The 24,627-nt window shown below is 43.4% G+C and overlaps 1 protein-coding gene across 1 annotated transcript in view; it reads left to right on the top strand.

Annotated features, from left to right (window-relative positions):
• LOC125721493 (tripartite motif-containing protein 29-like) overlaps nucleotides 1–24,418 on the top strand; it is a 52,769-nt gene extending 28,351 nt beyond the window's left edge. The window contains exon 4 of the mRNA XM_048997440.1: nucleotides 24,093–24,418. Coding sequence (XP_048853397.1) covers nucleotides 24,093–24,281 — 189 coding nt within the window. The 3' untranslated portion in view covers nucleotides 24,282–24,418. The remainder of the gene's footprint in view (nucleotides 1–24,092) is intronic.
• Nucleotides 24,419–24,627: the final 209 nt, after the last annotated feature.

Genomic DNA, 24,627 nt, shown 5'->3' on the forward strand with positions numbered 1-24,627 from the left:
AGGTTAAGTTTAGTGTTCGAAGAGCTAAGTCCAAATCAAAAATATATAATGTTAGGAAGGCTGACTTTAAGTGTATGAGACTAAAACTAGAAACTGTGAACTGGATGGAGTTAAATAACAAAACTGTTGAAGATGCCTGGGAATTTTTTAAAAGCACATTATTGCAAGTGCAAGAGGACTTCAAACCTGTTTCCAGCAAGAATAAATCTAGGAAATTGAAACCTAGGTGGTTTACTAGGGAAATAAAGTATAAAGTAAGGAGGAAAAGGGCTTTGTTCCAGCAATGGAAAATAACTGATGATGACAGAATTAAGCAGGAATATCTAAGTCTACAGGCTGAGTTAAAAAATGATATTAGACGAGCTAAAAGAAATGTCGAAAGGATGGTTGCATTGGAAGCTAAGGATGACGTTAAAAGTTTCTTCCAGTATTTTAACTCTAAAAGAGCTCTAAAACCTGAAATTACTAATCTGCAGGATAGTAAGGGTCTTATAATAGTAAACGACATTGATATAGTAAATGAGTTCAATGATAGTTTTGCACGGGTATTCACTGTTGAGGACCTTAGTAATTTACCAGTTATTACCAATCCAGCATTGTCTATAGCTAATATATATATAACTGAAGCAGATGTTTTGCAAAGCCTAGCTAAGCTCAAAATAAATAAATCACAGGGCCCTGATGGCATCTTACCTATAGTGTTAAAAGAGATGAGGGATATTATTTGCCGACCCTTAACTTTACTGTTTCAAAAATCCTTATCTGAAGGTGTGGTACCTTCTGATTGGAAGCACGCCTTCATAACGCCTATTTTCAAAAAAGGGGATAGAAGTAATTTGTCTAACTATAGGCCAATCAGTCTAACTTGTATAACTGGTAAAGTTATGGAGGCTATAATCAAAGAGAAAATGGTAGATTACCTGGACTCCAATAACATTTTGCGGGATAGCCAGCATGGATTTAGGAGAGGTAGATCCTGTTTAACAAATCTGTTGGAGTTTTTTGAGGAAGCTACTCAGGAAGTTGATGATAAGAAGGCCTATGATGTCATCTACTTAGATTTCCAAAAGGCTTTTGATGTTGTCCCCCACAAGAGGCTCCTACTTAAACTCAAAGCGACAGGTATTTTAGGTACCGTAGCGACCTGGATTGATAACTGGTTAACAGATAGGAAACAGCGAGTAGTTATAAGAGGCACAATGTCACAGTGGGCTTGCGTTCATAGTGGGGTACCGCAGGGTTCGATTTTAGGACCACTATTGTTCCTAATTTACATAAATGATATGGATACCAATATATACAGTAAACTGGTGAAATTTGCAGATGACACCAAGGTGGGTGGTGTAGCAGATACTGAATTAGTGGCTCAGCAGCTACAGCGGGATCTTGATTTAATTAGTGACTGGGCCGATACCTGGCAGATGAAATTTAACGTCGATAAATGTAAGGTACTCCATCTAGGGAGCAGAAATATAAAGTACAGGTATTTCATGGGTGTCACTGAAATAAAGGTAGCTGATCATGAGAAAGACCTTGGTGTGTATGTTGATGCTTCCATGTCCCATTCTCGCCAGTGTGGGGAAGCAATAAAAAAGGCCAATAGGATGTTGGGGTATATCTCCAGGTGTTTGGAGTTTAAGTCAAGGGAGGTAATGCTAAGATTATACAATTCCTTGGTGAGACCTCACCTAGAATATTGTGTGCAGGTTTGGTCACCATATCTTAAAAAGGACATTGTGGCCTTAGAAAAGGTGCAGCGTAGGGCCACAAAAATGATTCCTGGTCTTAGAGGAATGTCATACGAGGAACGGTTACTTGAGCTAAATCTGTTCAGTCTCAAGCAAAGGAGACTGAGGGGGGACATGATCCAGGTATATAAGATTCTAACAGGTTTGGATGCTGTTCAACCAAATAGTTACTTCAGCATTAGTTTAAATACACGAACTCGTGGCCATAGGTGGAAATTAGCGGGAGAACATTTCAAGCTGGATTTAAAGAAGCACTTCTTTACACAGCGTGTAGTCAGAGTATGGAATAGCCTTCCTGATAATGTAGTGCAAGCTGAATCCTTGGGTTCCTTTAAATCAGAGCTAGATAAGATTTTAACGACTCTGAGCTATTAGTTTAGTTCTCCCCAAGCGAGCTTGATGGGCCGAATGGCCTCCTCTCGTTTGTATAGTTTTTATGTTCTTATGTTCTTATGTATAATGACAGACAGACAATATGTAAATCAATTTTGAAATCAGCCTATGGCTGGGCAATATTGTACAATAGTAAAGTTTTTTTCATAGGAAATGATATTGATAATTATCACGATATAATTTTATTCTACATTTTTACTTAAAATTCACATAATTGCGTTTAAAAAGGCAACGTGAAAATTGAGAAACGTGGAAATTGAATTGACTGCAAACTTAAATCTAAATTTAATAAATCATATATATGATATCTGCGATGGGCTGGCCCCCCATCCTGGGTTGTTCCCTGCCTCGTGCCCATTGATTCCGGGATAGGCTCCGGACCCCCCGCGACCCAATAGGATTAGCGGTTTGGAAAATGGATGGATGGATATATATGATATTTGAATGATGTGTGAATGTGCCCTGCGATGGGCTGGCCCCCCATCCTGGGTTGTTCCCTGCCTCGTGCCCATTGCTTCCGAGATAGGCTCCGGACCCCCCGCAACCCAGTAGGATAAGTGATTTGGAAAATGGATGGATATATATGATATTTGATGTATACACAGGCCTATAGAGGACTCAGACGTCAATCCCTCGCACAGGCCTATAGAGGACTCAGACGTCGGCCCCCCACACAGGCCTATAGAGGACTCAGATGTCGGCCCCTCACACAGGCCTATAGAGGACTCAGACGTCAATCCCTCGCACAGGCCTATAGAGGACTCAGACGTCGGTCCCCCACACAGGCCTATAGAGGACTCAGACGTCGGTCCCCTCACACAGGCCTATAGAGGACTCAGACTTCAGCCCCTCGCACAGGTCTATAAAGGACTCAGACGTCGGCCCCCCACACAGGCCTATAGAGGACTCAGATGTCGGCCCCTCACACAGGCCTATAGAGGACTCAGACGTCAATCCCTCGCACAGGCCTATAGAGGACTCAGACGTCGGTCCCCCACACAGGCCCATAGAGGACTCAGACGTCGGTCCCCTCACACAGGCCTATAGAGGACTCAGACGTCAGCCCCTCACACGGGCCTATAGAGGACTCAGACGTCAGCCCCTCACACGGGCCTATAGAGGACTCAGACGTCAGCCCCCCACACAGGCCTATAGAGGACTCAGATGTCATTCCGCTGGATGCATTAGAGAACCAGAGCGTACCTCTGGCAGATACGTGGTGGCTGTGTGGTCAGGAGGGAGGATTGAGGCCTCCTCTCCCCAATAATTGTGGAGGCCTCTGCACTAGGGGGATGTTAGCTAGCCAGGTGGATATTTACTCTGACAAACAGCCCTCTAGGTCCCACAGGTTTGTTACGAGCTGCGAAGATGATCCCAGTGTGTATATAGATGCCATATGCCAGCCGAGGGGCATTCCAGAGAAATATAAGGTGAGAAGTGAGATAGCTGCAGGGTTTGAATCATTATTAATTTGGCCTACTGTTAACAAAAATGTGGAATGGAAAAATTATTTGTACTATAATCAGCAGAGGTTTATCAACTATACTCAGGAGGCACTCGCATCTCTGGGGGAGCAGCTTCAGGCCACCAGTCTGATGGCAAGACAGAACAGGATGGCCCTGGATTGGCTCCTGGCAGAAAAAGGGGGAGTGTGTGTGCTGTTCGGGGATCGGTGCTGTACATTTATTCCCAATAATACAGCCCTGGATGTTTCATTTACTGAGGGTATGAGAAAGTTGCAGGGGTTACAGGATGAGATGGCGAGAAATTCGGGACAACATGACGGGTTGTTTGACTGGTGCTATAATATGTGGGGTAGTTGGCAGTAAGCCCTTATGAAAGCACTCTGTGTGCGTGCTGTGTTCATTCTTGCTTTGCTACTAATCTTTTGTTGTGTAGTTCCTCTTGTTCGCTCCCTAGTGGGAAGAGCGCTGTCTCAGCAGGCGACTATAGCTGCAATGTTTAGAGTGGTGGGAGGACCGTTTGGAGCGGCAACCTCCTGGACCAACACGGAAACGGATGGCGACATAGACACCTTGGATACGCTCCTGCCCATAGCTGAAGTTCGGCCGTACCGCCTGTGAATACTCCATGTTGGAAACGCTGCAGCCTGCCTGCCGCCCACGACACCTGGGACTTTCCTGCTCATGACAGAGTGCCTGTTATAGTAATCTACAGTGTTATCAGTTAACCTTTCAGTTATCTTTGCATTAGCCGTATATGTTTATGTAATGAGCTTGTGGTAGGTGATGTACTCCTGGTAGATTATGTATTCCTGATAATATATGCAATGTATCCTGGGGAGTTCATTGCTGTTGGTTGATTCTGAGTGTTGATAGTTTGTGAGCCATGTCAGCCATGGACCCCGAAGGGGGGCCGCGCCTGTGGCGGGCTGGGAGTGGAATTTCCCTAGATCTTAGGGTTTTAGCCCTCCCTCCTAGGCTGGATGGACAGAATTGTGTATGGGACTCTTTAGAATCCCAAAGGGGGGAAATATATGGGATATTATTTAGCACTATACAATGTAGAATATAATCATTACGGTATTATTAAAAAGCATGCCAAATACCCGTGATGTAATCATTACAATGTAATCATTATAATGTAATCAACACAATGTAATCAATTGAGTATGTATTTGCACCTTGTATTAGCCTCAAATGTTCTGTTAGCTACTTTATGTTAGCCCTGAATGCATGAATATCCACCTTTATTAGTGTTATGCTTTATCATTATGTTGAAGGACAAATATATTATCAACCCTCTAATTAGACAATGTGCAACAGGCTCACCAAAAGTTCACGGCTGAGCATTTTTAAAAAAGCAAGTGGAGATGGTCGCACCACCATTACGTTCGGCTGAGGGACCAAACAGTAAAAGAATTGATGGACAAACTTATCACCTAGGGGTGTGGATTGATGTAAAAAACAATGATTGTGAATGGTTGAAGGAATGATGATGCTTAAGTGACGAGATATTGTTAAATGATAAGAACTTGTATAAAAATAGGTATAAAACAGTACTGGACACACTTTAAGTGTCCGGCCTTGGTTGTAACTTAATTGTTGCAATAAAGACTGAATTTGGATCTACACCAGCGGCTTCTGACTTCTGATTTAGCAGGGAATGAAAAACCACAAAACTAACATTTTGCCTTTTTCCCCATCTGTAACTGTTATTATGCTATTATCATTTAGAACTGAATATCCATACTCCCTTTTAATCTCATGCATCTTTTTTATCATTCCCCAGACTTTACTAATGTCAGTTTCCCGTCCTACTGAATTACAGAAGGACCTCCAAAACTCCCTCTTTGCTCATTTAACTACCCTCCTTACGTTAGCCTGCAACTTTTTGTACTCAATCAAATTCTGAAAGTTGTGAGTACTTTTTAACATTGTAAAAGCTTTGTTCCGAGACTTAACTGCAGTATCACATTCCTTTGTTTACTATGAGATCTTTGGTTAGTCTGCTTTGCTGCCTCTAGAATTACTGCATCATGGTTAGATTTCTTTTGTCCGACATAAAGCCGGCCCTGCAAAACGTCACCTAACGTCACCAAGTCACATGGTACAAAAACCTACAAGACGATCGTGACAGATCGTGCAGCACGTGCAGAGAGCAAGTAAGATCGTGCAGCACCTTTCAGCCGGCGTAACTGTAAATGTCGCTACTATGTGCCCCTGACTTATTTTGTAAATGTCTCGTAAATGTTCTTGTTTGTTTTGTTAATCTTAATGGTCACTGGTCAGCTATTACTTCTGTTGTAATTTAAAGCTTCAATAACAAAAATAATAAAAAAAACCTCTCAGCCGGCTGCACAAACTGGAACTGCCTCCGTGACACAACTTTGCCCTTATTGGCTGAACAATTTTAGTCACACGCATGACGTTTGTATCTCTGGAAGTTCCGATACGTTATCTGCTATTTCTCCCGAAAAGCCTGTAAAGAAGTAAAGTTTCAATAAATGCTCTAATAGTACACATAAGTTAATCGTTTATTTATTGTTAGTTACTGTAATGTTGCGCTGCTTTATGTGTTTAATCGTCTAGTCTGTGAAGAAGGCATTCAAGTAAGAATTGCATTGTATTCTGTGCATGACAATAAAAACTTTGAATCCTTGAAATAAATGTATTTGATCTTTTTCCTGGCAGCTATCTTTTCACTGCTAGCACTTTGGATCAGGAGTTGGTTATTGTAGAAGAGGTAATGTGCATGCAGGTGATATTTGTATAGATGTATCTACACCCTTTTGGAAGTGCGGCCATCTCAGTCAGGTCTCGCACTACGAGGAGTAGAAGTTGTCTAGTTTGGCTGCTGTCAGTTTATATTACAAGTTTATATTACAGTTTATATTATTATATTACACTCCTGCAGCCGCCGGCAGATGGCGCTCCCCCTCACGTCAGCTGCAGTCAGACCTAAGTGAAGTCGAACGCACCCAATGGCTCCTCCCCATTCCCAATTATCAAAAAACCCACTAATTGAATGGGTCGCGTAATTATCGCTATGAATTCTGGGAGTCTGTGCAACTTCAAGACCGCAGCTCTCGTGTTAATTATAGCAAGGAAGGAATATTATTCTATATTTTTAATGGCGACCGAATGATTGATTGATATAATGTAGTGTTTCATTCTATATCCTGTTTTGATAAGATATCGACATTTCGTAAACATTCGATATACAATTAAACCATAATTGGTCCGTCTTGTTTCTTTGTCACCCAGAAACTTTACAACTGTGTTGTGAGCGGATTTTCAGCGCTTATATGTTTTTAAACTTGTCTTAAAATTTTGTGGTACTTCTACGTTTCTGCGCTTTTGTAAATGTAGATCGTATGTTTCGTCATTTGATTAAAGCGTTTGAAGACTTTGCAGCGCGCTGACACCAATCGGCCACCGTAGCTTAGCAACCGAATCATAACAATTCTTTTCCGTTTAGAGTTTTCATTTGAACATTTAAAGCAGTTCAGACTTGCAGTTTATCAGCAAGAGAGAAGACGCGAAAGATGTCCATCGTGAAAACCACCGTGAATCTCCAGAGGATTGACTGGCTGCTGCCGAAAGGTGCAGTCAGTGTGCGGATCGCCCCGGAATACATCCCCGGTCCAGTTGGCCGAGGTAAGGATGGCAAAATGATGCCCAGACTAACTCAGCACTTAAAGAGTTAAAGTCAGAATATGCTTGACTAGTCTTCTTGAATCTTCTGTTCTATTATCTTGTTTTAGAAGTACATGTCTAAATAATAAAGTAGTTCACCTTTAGCTTTAATATACGGGAGTCTTTTTGCAAGTCTACTGCATTATATAATGAAATCAGTAAAATCTGTGGCTGTGCTGTGTTTAAACATCAGAGAAAATCATCATGAAGTGGTAAAGTAACAGCTGAATATGTCCTAATATACGGTGTTTCCCCGAAAATAAGACAGGGTCTTATATTAATTTTTGCTCCAAATGACGCGTTACGGCTTATATTAAGGTAGTATTTTCCCAAGTATAACATGCTACAGTATATTTACCGGTATTCATGAAAAAAATCCACATTTATTCAAACACAGACATCATGTCATCTTCTAACAGTATCTTTCCATGTAAACAATTTGACGGTGAATTTATTCATGAACAAAATTCTGCTGTATACTGCATATGTTTATTCAAATATAGTCGTAATGTCATGTTCTTCTGGAACATCATCGTAAATCTCCAAGTTCCAAATTCCGTCCTGAATATCTCGCAACTCAATTTCCTGTAGAACCAGTGTCCCCAATCTCTCATGTTTAGCAATAACTCTGTCCTTAAATGAGCGCCTCTTGTCCATGTAGCCTTCTCGTAGTATAACCGCATCTCATTCTAGTTACCGTACAATCCATGGGACAATAACTAGGGCTTATATTACGAGCTTCTTGAAAAATCATGTTAGGGCTTATTTGCGGGGAAACGCGGTAGTAATCAGAAAAAGCATAAATCTTAGTTTGGTACCTTGAGAGTGAATAAATAATGCAACTTATGGAAAGTGTAAGATAAGTAAAGGATTTGACTTAATAGTCAGTTGTTGATGCCAGCATTTGGATTGAGTGGGCTGCTATATTTGATGCACATGAACCTTTCCAGTGTTGTTTTTCGCTGTTGTTCTGCGTATCAGGGAATCTGTGCACAAACTGGCTTGTTTTTATAGGTCAGGTTCCCCTGCTGAAACGCAGACGGCCCAAGTCAAGACCAGCGCATAAGTTTCCCAAGCGTGTGTTTCCTGTATCCAATAAAGACTGCAGAATTTTTCTTAGTGTGCAATACCGACTGCCAAGTGTGATATCTGTGATGGTTGTGATGTAGTGTTGTTGTACAGTGACATAATGTTTCATTTAAACTAAATATGCTGTCCCCTGTCTTTATAATCCCAAAGGACAAACTAGTTCCAGTGATGCTGGCCGTCGGAAGAAGTGCCGCACCAGGCCGCCGGCAGCCAGCTCCCTGACCACATCTGCCTCTCCTGGATCTGCTGCCATCCCGGTGGCAACCAGCAGGGGTCAGCAGGGCACAGGCCGCCGTAGAAAAACGGCGGGAGGCCGGTCAGGGCGAAGAAGGAGGTATGACCAACAGAAGGGGTTAGAGCCTAAGCCCAGCTCACCAACCTTCTCCTCCTCTTCATTTTTATTTCCGTCTTCAGCCCCCTCCTCTTTTGTTTCATCCCCATTTCTTTTTATGGGCTCCTCTGTTTTATCCCCACACTTAGTCACACCTGTAAGCCCAGCTCCACATCCATATTCAGCTCCAGGCCTGGTTCATCTGACCCCTCTGCTTCAGGCTCCAGCACAGGCTGTAGCCGCCTCATCTCACCTGGAAAAATTCTATTGGTTGTATAACTATTATGTAACAAAGTACTCTAAAATGACCTATGACGCCAAGTGCTTTACTGAGTACTGGTGTCAGGAGTTTTGGAACAGACATTTAAATGAAATTAACTTAGCGAAACAGGGGAAGAATGAGGATAATGAGGGTACTCATTCATCCAAGAGGCGTAGGATTGATGAAGATGAGTTCATCTTTCCTATTGATGCACTGGAGCAGCTAAGTACCATGCCCAGGGCTCAGGAGATGGGTGTGGAAATGGGCTATCAGTCAGATGCACATAGCTACATTTCCCTGTAGATTCAGCACATAATTACACAAGAGTTGTCATACATACTTAGGATAAGATAAAATTAGGATATGTTACCATGTAGTTCTATAGCATAAGGTACTATAGGATAAGATTAAGATAGGATAAGGTTAAGATTGTATATAATAAGATAGGACAAGTTAAGATAGTCTTAACTTGTATGCCATTTTATGTTTTACAAAGACATGATAAATTACCATAAGTTTAGGATAAGATTATATAAGATAACATAGTATAAGAATAAGATAGGATTGCATAGCATAAGATAAGAAAGATATAGGATAAGATAACATAGAATAAAATTAAGATAGGATAGGTTACGGTAAGCTTAAGATTGTATAACATAGGATTAGATTAATTATAAATAAAGCAGTCCTCCTTAGAGGGGGGGTGGTGGAGGGAATATTTAAAAAATAAAAATAGGGTTAGTTAACATAAGGTAAAGATAAGATTGTATAACATAGGATTAGATTAATTATAAATAAAGCAGTCCTCCTTAGAGGGGGGGTGGTGGAGGGAATATTTAAGAAATAAAAATAGGGTTAGTTAACATAAGGTTAAGATAAGATTGTATAACATAGGATTAGATTAATTATAAATAAAGCAGTCCTCCTTAGAGGGGGGGTGGTGGAGGGAATATTTAAGAAATAAAAATAGGATTAATTAAGATAAGGTTAAGATAAGATTGTATAACATAGGATTAGATTAATTATAAATAAAGCAGTCCTCCTCAGAGGGGGGTGGTGGAGGGAATATTTTAAGAAATCAAAATAGGATCAGTTAACATAAGGTTAAGATTAGATTGTATAACATAGGGCTACAGTGAAGAAATCAAAAATTTCAAGGCAGCATGAAGGTAACACACAATCAGGGATGTGCAATTTCTGAGGCATGTATTCAAAAAAAGTATTTTAATTGTGTTTTATGATTCATATTTGACTTAGTTCATGAAATAAAATGTTTTTTTCTACAGATCATTGTTTTTGTATTTTGTAAAATACGAGAAATACTGTATGCATGGTAATGTCAGGTGTGCAAAATGTTTGTGCTAACAAAGGACACAGAGCCCCTAGAAGGGCACAGAGCCAGGCTGAGCACCACAGCGCTATCCAGCCCATGGCTGCCGATGGTCACATTCCACCAGAACCCCCCAACACTAACTCCCCAGGGAACTTCCAAGCAGCAGAGCAGATTCCAACAACCGAGGATCAAAAGAAAAAAAAAGATACTGGCAGGAAGAAGATGATCTTGTGGCCAAAGGTTAAAAATGTAGAAGTTTGGAGAACAAATGTGTTACAAATGAAATATTATTTGAAATGTGCTACAGCTTAATCATTCTATCATACATCTATCCATCCATTTTCCAAACCGCTAATCATACTGGGTCGCGGGGGGTCCGGAGCCTATCCCGGAAGCAATGGGCACAAGGCAGGGAACAACCCAGGATGGGGGGGCCAGCCCATCGCAGGGCACACTCACACACCATTCACACCTACAGGCAATTTTTTAGCAACTTCAATTAGCCTCAGCATGTTTTTGGACTGTGGGGGGAAACCGGCGTACCCGGAGGAAACCCCACGACGACATGGGGAGAACATGCAAACTCCGCACACATGTAACCCAGGCGGAGACTCGAACCCAGATCCCAGAGGTGTGAGGCAACAGTGCTAACCACTGCACCACCATGCCGGCCCAAAAATTTAAACAAATTCATTTTAAAAAACTTTAATCTCAGAGCCAATTGCCATGTGCCCACAAATATTTCAATTATTATTGTTTATGATTATAAATGCCGAATACATTCCTGGAGCCTTCGATTTAGCATACACAGTGCCCTCTACAGGATTCTGTCGAAACAGCATCTCTCAACCTCGTTCACAAGATTTGTGTGTTTTTCACAAAACGTTTTTCTTTGTAAATCCCAAAATCTTCCTATAAATGTATGTATGAATGCTTCTCGTCTTTTTCAGTCACACGAAGCCTTTATAAATGAGCTCCCCGATTAATCTGTTTACATGAAAACATCTTAATTGCGTTAAGGCATGTAAACGTAGCCACCTAACGAAAGGTAACCACGTGACTTAGACTGCATGTTCCTCATCTCCTCTGTATGGACCATAGAGCTGTGTATCGGAGAGTCTGACAACACGCTACGTTTCAAGATACAGGCATTACAATTCAGTGCGCTGCTCTATTTTGCCATTCTTTTTAAAAAATCTGCTTTTAAGAAAACATGGCACATTATAGAGAGCACACCACCAAATGGATGAAATCTGAGTAAAAACATTAGATTTTTAACGCAATCAGAATAAAGGGGTCTGCATTTATCACTGTCCCTGTAACAATCCAGCATCGTAGCACTACAGCTATTTCGGATTCAGCCAACGAATAACGTTGCTAGTCAGCAGCCTTGTGCAAGCTACTGAAAATTACTAATTACCAATTACTGTATATAAAAGTAATTATAATAAGGGTGGGATTCGACCGTGTGTCTGCCTGGGGGGTCGCCGGCCAGGATCGCCAGCAGTTTGGACGTGTGGTTGGTGTGGCAACGCGCTGCATCAGCGTCTGCTCCCTCTGCCTGACCTGCCCAGTATAATTACATAATCAAGGAAAATAACAGTGGGCTAAAGGTTGCATAGTGATCACAGTAACATCGCGTCGATGTTGAAATACATGGTGCAAACAAAAGTAGTGGAATTACACTGACGAGTTACTACCAACACTGCTAGGCAGCTAGGTTTGCTAATGCTAACGTTAGCAGCGCACCCATATGCTACTTCCTCTCGCAAGATAAGGCAGCGTTACTGTCACTGTGTAAATACAATGAGATCTCTTTGGAGCAAGCCTGTCGATACCATGTTAAGTGTAAAACCACAAGTAAAATACCTAGAAAAATAATAGAAATATAGATGGTGCTGAACCATGGTGAACAGTGGAGTCATAACAGAGGCTGTGCGTTGTGTTCAGTCACCTTTCACTGTAAATCACACATGGCTTCACAATCTTTTGTGTCTGCTCTGAATCCCTCAGGGCTGGAGTGAAAACTCCATTCACACTAACATGGTGCCAAGGGGTATTGGGTAGTCATGATTCTATCCTTTTTGGATGCAATTTGTTTTACTGATTTAAATAAGTTTTAAAAAATTTCAAAATATAAGGATAGCTCATTGTATCCAAAGGGATGTGCCAAGCTTGCAGTGTTGATGTGCTGCCACCTTCTGGGAAAATGATGAACTGATTTTCAGATTAAGAACATGTATGGTTTTCTGGTATCAGGTGAGAACCGTTCATGCTGCGAACCTATGCTTATGGGTTAGGGTTAAGCTTGGGTCTAGAGCTCAGGGTACTTCCAGGCTTGGAGGCCAAGGGTAAGGTCTCTCTTTCCCCATGTAAGCATTGAATGATGATCCAGCACCAGGGCTTGGGTAAGTCACCACGAGTTGGGAGCCTCATTCCCCAGGTAAAGGATGAACGATGTCCATCCAGCCCGGGGATTCTGGTGAACCTCTCCTTACGCTGGAAGCCTCCTCCCTCAGGTAAGGGTTTAAGAATCTCGCGGTACTTCCATTGAGCCTTGGGGTTCTGGAGAAAAATCCCAGGGCCATCCAACTGTAGCAGTGTGGAATTTTGCGGGTAGGACTTGTTGATTATTTCCGGTAAGTGTGTGTGGGGACCCCTAGTGTGTGGAGGCGTCATTGGGGTTTCCCGGTCCGGTAACTCCCCTTCCGCACCGCGGTGGTCTGCCGTGGTACGCTGGCATGCTGGCTGAGGTTCACACTTATTCTGTGTCTTGGTGGGAGGTTTTGCTGTTTTAATTAGCGTTAATCCTCTGCTTGATTTAAATGGGTAATGGTAATATTTTATATTGCAGTGTTTCTCTTGTGTCTGTGTTGCAGCTCCAGTGGTTGCAAGTTATTCTGGTGACTAGGCCTATAGCTACTTGTCAGTTGCTTTACTTGATGTGTTTTAATTGTAGTTACGGTTGTTGCCAGGATTACAGTTTCAGTTGCTCGTCAGCTTCAGTTTATGCCTCTTCCAGCAGATTTGTCAGACAATAATAGTTTGAACCTGCACTGTGGCTGCTGTGTTTCCTACGTCAGTTTTTCTTTTCCGTCTGTCTTGTCTTGTCCTCAGCCGGTCCGATGTCGCCCAACAACTGCGGCTTGAAGCTCCTGATCCTCGGTGGGACATCGGCGATGCGCTGGGAGCCCTGGAACGCGCTAAGGATCGCCGCACCTTTTCCTGCATTTGGAGCTGTTTCATTCCCTAGTTTTGCGACTTAACAGACTTTAGGCCGCCCTTTCTTTCTGTTTGGGACTGATACAGAGGGATAGCCTGTATTCTGCTACTCATTGTTTGCACTCTTCATAGTTTTCAACACTCAGATTCTTGGTTAGATTGGGGTATTTTCTGGGAGACTGTGAGCAGTGGCTGCCTCGATTGATCTGGCTGACTAAGATTTGATTGGTCTGGGGTGGTAGTGTTCACACTTTCACCTTGTGCAGTATATTTGTGTGGGGATCAGTGTGGTGGAGCACAGGTGTGTGTGTGCGTGTGCGTGTGTGTGTGTGTGTGTGTTAGTTTAAGGGACTCTATTCCCCCTTTTGATCAACTTCCCCGGACACCTGTCTCCTGCTTGAGTTTAGTCAGCCAGTGGCCAAAGGCTGGTTGCTGGTTTATTTTTTAAGGTTGTTGATGCTAAAGCGCTTGTCTTGTTTCTTTGTTTTATATTTTCAACAACCTGTTAATAGTACAAACACGTCTCTAGCTCCATTCGGTAAATGAACTTGTGTGCTCTTAATTTAGAGTAATTTTTCCTGTGGTGAAATTCCCCAGGTGGTGTAGTCGTGTCCTTGTACTACTGATCGCTCTCTGCCACAAACACTTTACCCTAAACCTAAGCCTAATCCTAACCCTAACCATAGCCCCAAACGTCATGTCCTGCCACCTCCCTGACGTGGCTCTAATAAGCCATGCCTGCTGCTCGGTCTCGCGTCTCGTTCCATCCCTCATGTTAAACACTCCCAGCTACCTCCAGTCTGTTCCCTTGTTATTCCTGTATAAGTGCTTCCTGGCCCTGTGTTCGCCATTGATGTGGTGCCCTCCATGTTGCTCGTTCCCTAGCCTCCCATCTTGATCCCAGTAAATCCCAGTTTATTGTCTGACAACACCTGCTCCCAGAGTCGTTCATCCTGGCACCCAACAGACTGACGGAACTCGACAAGCCCCAGTAGATTCCCCAGGTCCCTACAGCCGATCACTGCTGCATGTGTCCAGCATACCTAATGTCGCTGGTTCAGGCCGCAGTACATCTTTCCCCAGAGAGAATGGCCCATCTCTGACGGAGGGCATAGCCGCCCTCTCCCCGGACTCCCAAGTGGAGGGTGTGACAGCTATAGCGGAGATCCTCAGGGCCCTCTGGAATGGAGTGAGTGTGCTGAACCCCGCAGAGGTGGGGTGCTCTGGAGAAAAGGAGCCCGCCGTCTCCATGTCGTTTGCCGTAGGGCGACCTGCGTCCTCATTGTCACTTGATGTCTGACGATGATGCTTCTCTGGGATTTACTGTGATCCCCCTGTTCGCCAAAACATGCTCCCCAAAGCTCTCCAGCACAGAAGAACAGGCTTCACTCCTAGTTCTATGGTTGTCAGAGTGCTGGACCACAGTAGAGGTCGGACTTTGCTTCAACATGGTTTTATTGGAAGTCTGCACACAATACAGATGTTTCCTACCGTCCTTCGTTCCAATTAAATGTGGAAACGTTTTGTCAGCTGGCTGGACAAGACCCTACTGCCTCTTTTAGTAGTACACATAGTAGTGAGCAGTGGTGACGTAATGGTTAGGGAAGCGCACTCGTGATTGAAAGACACTGCATCTACAGTATCTGGCCCAGGAGAGCCAGCCGTTGCAGTCGTTACATCCGCACTTAAGGCTCCCGGCCCAGAGGGCCGCTCAGGCCGCACCCACAGTGTCCAACACAGGTGAGGCCTTGGTTGCCTCTAGGCTTCTCATAGAATCTGACACGGTTCCCTGGTAACCAGCCGACACCTGCCACACTGCTCCATAATGTCAGGCCAGCGTCCACCTCGCTGTCCCCTGATGCCTGGCCAGCACCCACCTCAATGTCCCCAGACGTCCAGCCGGTGCCCACTTTCTATCCTGACGTCCCACCGGCACATGCCTGCAGGCTGCCACCAGCCTAGAGAAGATGGATCAGAGGATGTCCTGCTAGAGTGCCCTGGGTCCTGATACGTGGGTCCCTCCTTCATCCCAGACTCCGTTTACTCTGGTCCCAGTTTCTGGTCACCAGTATCAACAGGAGTCCAAGAAAGCGGCAGGCTGAATGTCTGTCTCCCAGAGAGGGTTTGCCAGTCTCTGCTCTTGCCCTGTATGTCCCTTGCCATCTTCCTGTTCCTGTCCTGTTGTCTCCTTGCTGCCCTACTGCTCTGCGGTTCTCTCATCGCCCGCCAACCCCTCACGTCCTGCCCTGCTGGCCATCCCAGACCCTCTGGTCCTGTGATTCGGCAGAGTTCAGCCTCACCTGAAAAGGGGCCTAGGAGGGTCCCCAGCCCCGAATCTTCACCTGGCTTCCCTGGATGCCCCATGTTATTCCTTTTTGTGCCTCAGTGTTTGTCTTGTTGCTCTGTCCCACCTGTATCTCTCCTTGTCTTCTGCATCCTGTGCCCCTGTTCTTGTTGACCCTCCACCTGTCCGTCCTGTTTTGGGGTCTGACAGGACTGCTGTACCTGTGGTTCCTAGCTTTTTCTTTATCCGCTCCATGTCCTTAGTGATGTCCTGCAACTGCTCTTATGTCTGGTGTTGCTGTCTGTCTAGTGTTCTGTCTAGTCTTGTCTGGTCTTGTCCTGTCTACCATCTGTTCTGTCGTCCCCTGTCTAGTCCAGAGTCCAGTCTGGTTCCATCCCTGTTGTCTAACCCCTTTGGACTTCATGGCCGGAGCGCATGCTTTTGGTGGGTTGGGGGGGGGGGGGGTACTGTCACATTAAGCAATGCCATTCTTATCCACTATGCTTGTCCATTTATGTGTCAACGCATGTTCTGACCATCCATGCTCTCTGCCTCCCCACATTTCCAGGTGCTGCCCGGGGGGGGGGCACCATCTGAGCTGGAGTCCTGGTTCTGTCCCAAGGAGGGGTGACACTGCGAATTGGACCTGCTAACTGTGTCATCCTGGGTGCAGCCTTGAGTGTCACCCTACACAGGCCAGCGTGGAGAACAGGCTTATTGACAGACTTTAATCACACCTCACACCTGGCCTTTAGCAAGCAGCTCCACTCTTTTCTGTTCTCAGTAATATTAGTCTGCGGGGGGGGGGGGGGGTTGGGCAGCCAGTTGTCCATGGACCTCCAGAGGTCTATTTTATCTCCTTACTTGGGGGTTTTGGTTCCTCTCCTCCGTTGTCATCTGGCTTTCTTTATTTAATATCTTTCTTTCCTTTTTCCCCTTGTGTATTACTGTCTTTAATGATGTTGTAATGTATGACTACACATCTATGTAAAGTGCCTTGGGACGACTCTGTGAGGCGCTATATAAAAATGTAATTAAATGTCCCGCCTCCTCCCTGACGTGGCTCTAACAGGCCATGTTTGCTGCTTGTTGGTCTCACGTCTCGTTCCAGCCCTCGTGTTAAACACTCCCAGCTGTCTCCAGTCTCTTCCATCATTAGTCCTCCATTTAAGTGCTTCCTGGTCCAGTTCGATCACTGATGTTGTGCCTTATGTGTTGCCGGTTCCATAGCCTCCCATCCTGATCCCAGTAAGTCCCTGTTTGTTGTCTGAGAAACACCTGCTGCACGAGTCTTTCACCCCGGTGACCACGACACCAACCACCAGTGATGTCTGTGGAGCCCAGAAATACCAGCCTAGCTGCACTAGTGCCCAGGCAGCACCTTGACAGCGGCATGTTTGCATTGTTATATTTGCCTCACTTGTTCACCACTTTCAGCAACAGTATCTGCTATGTACTAGAACTGTAATCATATGTGAGTGAGTCTGTCTGCTTTGAAGGAGCAGAGATCACACCTCCTTACTGTAGGTACAGGGCACAGAAACGGGTAAATCCTGTAAGGTAACATTCTTACAGTCAGCATAGATTCCAACACAGTTCTGGAATATGAAGTTCATAGTCAGTCATAATTTTGTAGCATTAAAATGTAACTTTTAAACAAATCCTAACAGTATGTGTGATTGTGGGGGGGTGTGGGGTCTCGGGGTGTAACCTCTGTCTCTTGGCTTGTTTCCTGCCCCTCCTGCTGTATGTGTGAAGTCTGCATGTTCTTCCAATGTGGGCTTTCTCCTCCTACTTTGGAGAACATGAAACTGCGATCAGCCGATTGGGATCTCTAAGCTGCCCTTAGTGTGAGTCTGTATGTGTGAGTTTGTGCTCTGCTATAAACTAGTATCCTGTCCATTGTGTCCCCTGCCCTGTGCCACCTGGGACAGGCTCCAGGCTCCCCACCCCCCTGTACAGGATAAGCAGTAATGCAGGACGGCTCCACACAGTTCCAAAGAAATGGCGCTCCAGCTCCCTTCAGGACTTCAGACCAGCTGCTCTCACTTCACACCTCCAGGCTTGTGGGTGTGGTTCCCACTCCTGGTTCTGCATGTACAGCTTGCATGTTCTCCCCGTGTTCCTGTGGGTTTCCTCAGGTTTCCTCATGCTGTTCACGATCATGCAGTTTGGTGAATTAGTGTCTCTTGATTGTCCTCAGCATGTGAGTGAGTGTTTGCCCTGTGATGGACTGGCATCCCATCCAGGGTGTCTCTGCCTTGTGCCCTGTGCTTCCTGTGATGTGTGTGTCCCATAACCCTGTACTGCAGTTATTGGAATTTGTTGGATACTTTTTTGATATATGATCTTTCTGTTCCTGGGGATGGCTGAAGCTGGTCCATTAACTTTTGGCTTAAATATAAGAGTAGTGTTCAATTTTCATTATTAGAGTATGGAATTATTTTGGATGATTAAAATGATCACTCTGAACTTGACTGTCCTTCCTAACATAAATACACTCCCTGCACAAACACACAGAAAGAAAAGGAAGAGATTACATATATTTTCATGAATATTGTATATAGAATAATGTAAAAAAACAAATCTGTGCATTGACAGCACTTGTCAAAGCTTGTTCTGTCTAATCCTGACACAGTCTGTCTATAACTGCACATCCCTGCATGATTCACCTGAAACCACATGATCCCAAACGTGATTCTAAACCGACACAGAAATTCATTCTCAGTAGATCTGCTCTCTTATACCTTTATACCTAATTTCTATCTACTGCACAAAATCAAAGAGTAGGATTATAGTTTGTTTACAGAAAAACAATGTCAGTAGCTGTTATTCTCATAAAAGATAAATAAATGTTCGCTTTGGGTACAGTTTGTATAATGTACTATTTTGTTCATAAACTGCAGCTCCACTGTTTGCCCAGTCTGCTCTTCTCAGTCTGGTCTCAGTCCAAAACCACACCTGCTGCAGTCTGAGAAGCAGGAAGTTCCTCCCACTGTCACACACAGACGACTGTGAGAGAAAACAAGACTGAATCCTATCAGTGTTCGTGGTAAAATGGCAGAAGCCAGAGTTGCAGTGGATGTAAATGAGTTAAGTTGTGCAATCTGTCTAGATCTACTAAAGGATCCAGTAACTATTCCCTGTGGACATAGTTACTGTATGAGCTGCATTAAGAGCTGCTGGGATCAGGAAGATCATGCTGGAGTTTACAGCTGCCCCCAGTGCAGACAGACCTTCATACCCAGACCTGTTCTGGGCAGAAACACCATGCTGGCTGAAGTGGTGGAGAAACTGAAGAAGACTGGACTACAAGCAGCTGCTCCTGCTGACCAGTATGCTGGACCAGTAGATCTGCTCTCTTATACCTTTATACCTAATTTCTATCTACTGCACAAAATCAAAGAGTAGGATTATAGTTTGTTTACAGAAAAACAATGTCAGTAGCTGTTATTCTCATAAAAGATAAATAAATGTTCGCTTTGGGTACAGTTTGTATAATGTACTATTTTGTTCATAAACTGCAGCTCCACTGTTTGCCCAGTCTGCTCTTCTCAGTCTGGTCTCAGTCCAAAACCACACCTGCTGCAGTCTGAGAAGCAGGAAGTTCCTCCCACTGTCACACACAGACGACTGTGAGAGAAAACAAGACTGAATCCTATCAGTGTTCGTGGTAAAATGGCAGAAGCCAGAGTTGCAGTGGATGTAAATGAGTTAAGTTGTGCAATCTGTCTAGATCTACTAAAGGATCCAGTAACTATTCCCTGTGGACATAGTTACTGTATGAGCTGCATTAAGAGCTGCTGGGATCAGGAAGATCATGCTGGAGTTTACAGCTGCCCCCAGTGCAGACAGACCTTCATACCCAGACCTGTTCTGGGCAGAAACACCATGCTGGCTGAAGTGGTGGAGAAACTGAAGAAGACTGGACTACAAGCAGCTGCTCCTGCTGACCAGTATGCTGGACCTGGAGATGTGGAGTGTGACGTCTGTACTGGGAGAAGAAGTCCTGCCTGGTGTGTCTGGCCTCCTACTGTGAAACTGACCTGCAGCTTCACAACAAACTCCACCATGCAAAACAGCACAAGCTCATTGATGCCATCGGCCATCTGAAGGACAAGGTCTGTTCCCACCATGACAAACCGCTGGAGGTCTACTGCCGTACCGACCAGCAGTGTATCTGTTATCTCTGTACGATGGATGAACACAGAGGCCATGATACAGTCTCAGCTGCTACAGGAAGGGCGGAGATACAGGTCAGGCTAATTTAAAAGAATTTCCCCTTTCTATCTAAAACAATTTCCCCAAAGGGATCAGTGAAAGTATCAATTATTGTTATTATCTAAAAGTTAATTTTAAATAAATGGATTTTGTCTTAACACCTGTTAGTGTAATTGCTACGAAACACTCAGATCAAGTCTGGTTCGGTAAAGTTGTCATGACCTACTTGTCCGGTCTTACTAGCGGGGTTACTAGCTTGTCGGATTTAAGGTAGTCTGGGCAAAATGTAAGTAAACGAATATGAAGTCCATTTAAACTGTGGTACCTTACATCCGACAAGCCAGTAACCCTTCATAGTACAGAAGAATTCACTAGAGCCACAGTACAGTAAGGCTGTGCCCGCCGAAGATGTTTGTACGGGACGCCATGACACTCAAAATAAAATAAATAAGTATATCAAAAAATATAAATAAAATTATAAATATTTCAATAATGTATCCTTTTATTTTTAAATAATTTCATAAAATTTCATAAATTTCATAAAATTATATTTTATAATAACACTTGTCTTCTATGTATAATTTTTAAATTTGACAATTTATTGTTTCGTAATAATGTTGCGATTTTCATTAGACAATTATTATTATAAAATAATATTTTCATAATAAAGTTGAACTTTTCACATTATCGCCATGCATTTCTATACTGCATCAGGAGGTGTTTTGCAGGATTGGCACTGCAGCCACCGGATAAAACTCACACTGTTCCATTGGGACTGGTGTGGTGCTGAGGTGTCACCCACTGCACGGCTGCACTCTTCTCATCCCTGAGGTGGTTCGTCGTGTGGAGGGTGCGGTAAGGCACTGTACTCAGTGTGTGCTCCTTACCTCCGTACCTTACCTTACCTTACCTTACCTTACCTTACCTTACCTACATCAACACAGTACAAATGTACATGTTAAAAAAGGTCTTTCGGTACTAAGATGTACGTAGATTAATACTTTTCTATTCAAGGTTAAAGGGTTCAGCCTTTAAAGCATTGTGTTGGTTGCCATAGGATAATATTTTGGCTTTCAATGATAACCAGTGAAGCTCAAAATTTATAAAAATATTAACAAAGATGTTCATTGTTTTGTCTGATATGCTGAATTATGTCTGACTTGGAACAAATGAAGTAAAAGTAGTCAGGGCTGGAGTGGGACTGAATATCTAACCAGGAATTCAAGCCCCCGGACAGCCCAATATAAAACGATATAAACAATTACACTGTTATTATATGTTTCTATTCACACATCCATTTGCTAGGCTACTGAACACACATTCTTACCTACATGCTTTAATTTCACCTTCATGTCATTTTTACCGGCACATTTCACTAATATTAATAACGTGTGGAGCAGCTTTGACATAAATAATGAAGCTTCGTCTCAGTGCCTGTCCTTGTGTCTCTTCCCCGTGTGGCCAGCAGCCATCGCTGTCCATCCCCTTTGTCCTCTCATCGTCTTTGGCCCTAGTGTGTTCTTCCTTTTCCCCACATGGCTGCATTTGACTCAATGGGATGAGTGTGTGACACAGAGGCTGGGACCAGCTGGTTATGGGTTTGAGACAGGTCAGGAACCAACCTCACCTCTTTCATTTAATTATTGCTTTTCTATTCTTCCCAGTGTTTGTTAGTTCTATGTTCTGCTTGTGAAGCTTGTGCCTTGTTTTATTATGTTCCACATGTTTCTGTACTTTCTAAGTATTGAATTCCTTGTGTGTGTTTCTTATTTTCAGTGTTTGTGGGAGTTTTCCTAGTCTTGTGTTCATTAATATAAGTTACTGCACTTGTTGCCTGTTTTCCCTGCACTTTTGTTATTGGTTAATTGTCTCACATCTGTCTTTGTTAGTTCGCTACAGCAGCCTGAGCATTAGATTGGCTACAGAAACCGGCAATGCAGGTTGTGTGTCTGACACAGACAATCACATTTTGTGCAGCGTCAGTGTGAGCCATCGGACTTTATTCTGTATTCCCCACTCCTCCATCAGGCTGCCTCAACTGCAGCCATGTTTTCTGCAGAATGAGACTTTGGGAATTTTCCTGCTCCCAATAATACGGTCGACAGCTCAGTCTTATCATTTATAAAATGGCATTTGACTGCTAAATAAGCTTCCATATGTATGAATGTCCACTTGTCAGATGTTAGTCTTACTGCTTTGGCCTTTCTCACCTCTTCCTTTGCTTTCTCTTTTTCTATCTTAAATGTTTCTGTCACCAAACCCTTTCATGTTTGCCTGGATGGGAGAATGTAGGTTGGATCCAGGATCCCCACAACCTCCCTAAATCCTGCGTTATCCACTATGGTGAAGGGTTGTGCATATTGACCAAAGCCTCATCAATCATTTGTTTCTTGGTCTCTATACTGGGAAAATTATACAGATTATTGGGTAATACCCTCACCCAAATCTGATATTATGTATTCGTACAATTAAACTGAACCTTGGACACAATAATGACTAATAATAATAATTATTATTATTATTAAATTAATTATTGAAAATGAATTATTATAAAATTATTATGATGATTAAAACTTACGCTGCAGTGTGTGTGTACGCCGAAATATGTGCTGTACAACAGGTTTGAAACCGGTAATGAGGATTGTGCCACATTTTCAGTTTCCAAAGCAGTCACATGGTTGAGTGCAGAATGAAGCTTCAGATGACCATGGTCACGTGTTCAGGGTGGAACGAAGGAAACTGAAACTGTGCTTCAGAATGTAGTGAATCGCTTTTTTATTGTCAAGCTTAACATCACTAGCTGCCCCATTCCCTCTGTTAGTCTACGTGTCATTTTCTTAGCTACTTTTTCCCTGGTGAGTTTTGACCCCTTATTGTTCCTTTATTGTGTGTCTTTCCAGTTTGGACAGGATGATAAATGAATGTGATCTCAGCTAATGAAACAAACTTGTTTTGTCATCTTGTTTCCTATCTGTAGAAACAAATGGGTGAAAAACAGAGGGAATTTCAGCAGAGAATTCAGATGAGAGAGAAGGAACTGCAGGAGCTGAGAGAGGCTGTGGCCTCATTCACAGTGAGTATGAACCTGAGGAGAAGATAACAGCTGGCTTGTGATCATATTGTATCTTCTTTCAGATTCAACAGATTGCAGATTTACAGACTTGTGCGGATTAATCAAATTAATGCTGCTGTGGGTTATTTTGGGTCAGTGGGATAAAGTTGCTAGATTACAGAGTTTAACCAAGTGTTGCAGCAGTAGTAGCTTATTTATTTAAAAAAATACCATAAATGCCTATTTGAGAAAAATGCAACTTTTCACAACCCAGTGTAATGCAAATAAACACTAAAAAAGTCACCTATTAAACTGAGACCTAATGGTGACAACCAACCTGCCCCATACAGCCACCAGTTTCTGCCAAATCCCTGCAGCTGACAGCGTATGAGCTTAATGAGCGATCATTTCCAATCAGTGCTGGCTGGGTTTCAGTACCTGAGGCGTCCAGCATGGTGATGCTCCAAACCTCAGCCCTGTGCTGTTTTTATACCTCCAGTCAGCTCACATCTCTATTGTACAATGAGGCTCTCTGGAGTCTCAAAAGGGGCCAATTGTAATTTACTGTCCTCTGCTCCCTGTGTCACCAACAGAGCTCAGCACAGTCAGCAGTGGAGGACAGCGAGAGGATCTTCACTGAGATGATCCGCTGCATTGAGAGAAGACGCTCTGAGGTGACAAAGCTGATCAGAGATCAGGAGAAGGCTGCAGTGAGTCAGGCTGAAGGAGACATGGACAGACGGAAGCAGGAGATCAATGAACTGAAGAGGAGACACTCTGAGCTGGAGCAGCTTTCACACACAGAAGATCACATCCATTTCCTCCAGGTAACAGAACAGCTACTTTGGCAATAAGAAAACCAGAGTATTCAAATGGATGCATATTGTCATTTGTATTTCAACTAGTCTGTCATTGGTCAGATGTTAATGGTCCTGTTAATTAGATTGCAATACACATTTGTATTGATGAAGCTGTTTAATCAGACTGTGTGTCTGTAGAGGCGCCAGGCTCTTCCTGTCACTCCTGAAGCTGGATTTGGACCCAGAATCTCTGTCAGTCCCAGATCTGATTTTGGGAATTTGAGGAAGGCGGTTTCTGAGCTGAAAGATCAACTGGAGAATTTTTGCAGAATGAAAATGGCAGAGATCCATCACCAGGTTAATACATTTCTAGTCTGTTCATGTTAATATAGACCAGGGCTGGCCAATCTTACCCAGAAAGGGCTGCTTTTGCTGGATTACTAATTAGAGGACTGATTGGCTGAAGGGTCTCACACCTGGGGTTGAACAGCTGACCTAAAGGTTACCCCAAAGACCTGCGTACACACTGGACTTTGCGGGTAGAATTGCCCCCCCGATGTGGACCATGCAGAGAGAGTATGCAGTACAGTCAGCCTCACATTTGTGTGACCAAGTCAGTTTGTTTACAATAAGTTTAAATCTTTGTGATAAAACTCACTTTTAGTGGTAATCTTTGTTGTGTAATTTTATGGTTAATATGTTTGATGAATGCTGTTTGTAATTTTATTTACCT

Source organism: Brienomyrus brachyistius, unplaced genomic scaffold, assembly GCF_023856365.1.
Source record: "Brienomyrus brachyistius isolate T26 unplaced genomic scaffold, BBRACH_0.4 scaffold33, whole genome shotgun sequence".
Taxonomy (NCBI): domain Eukaryota; kingdom Metazoa; phylum Chordata; class Actinopteri; order Osteoglossiformes; family Mormyridae; genus Brienomyrus; species Brienomyrus brachyistius.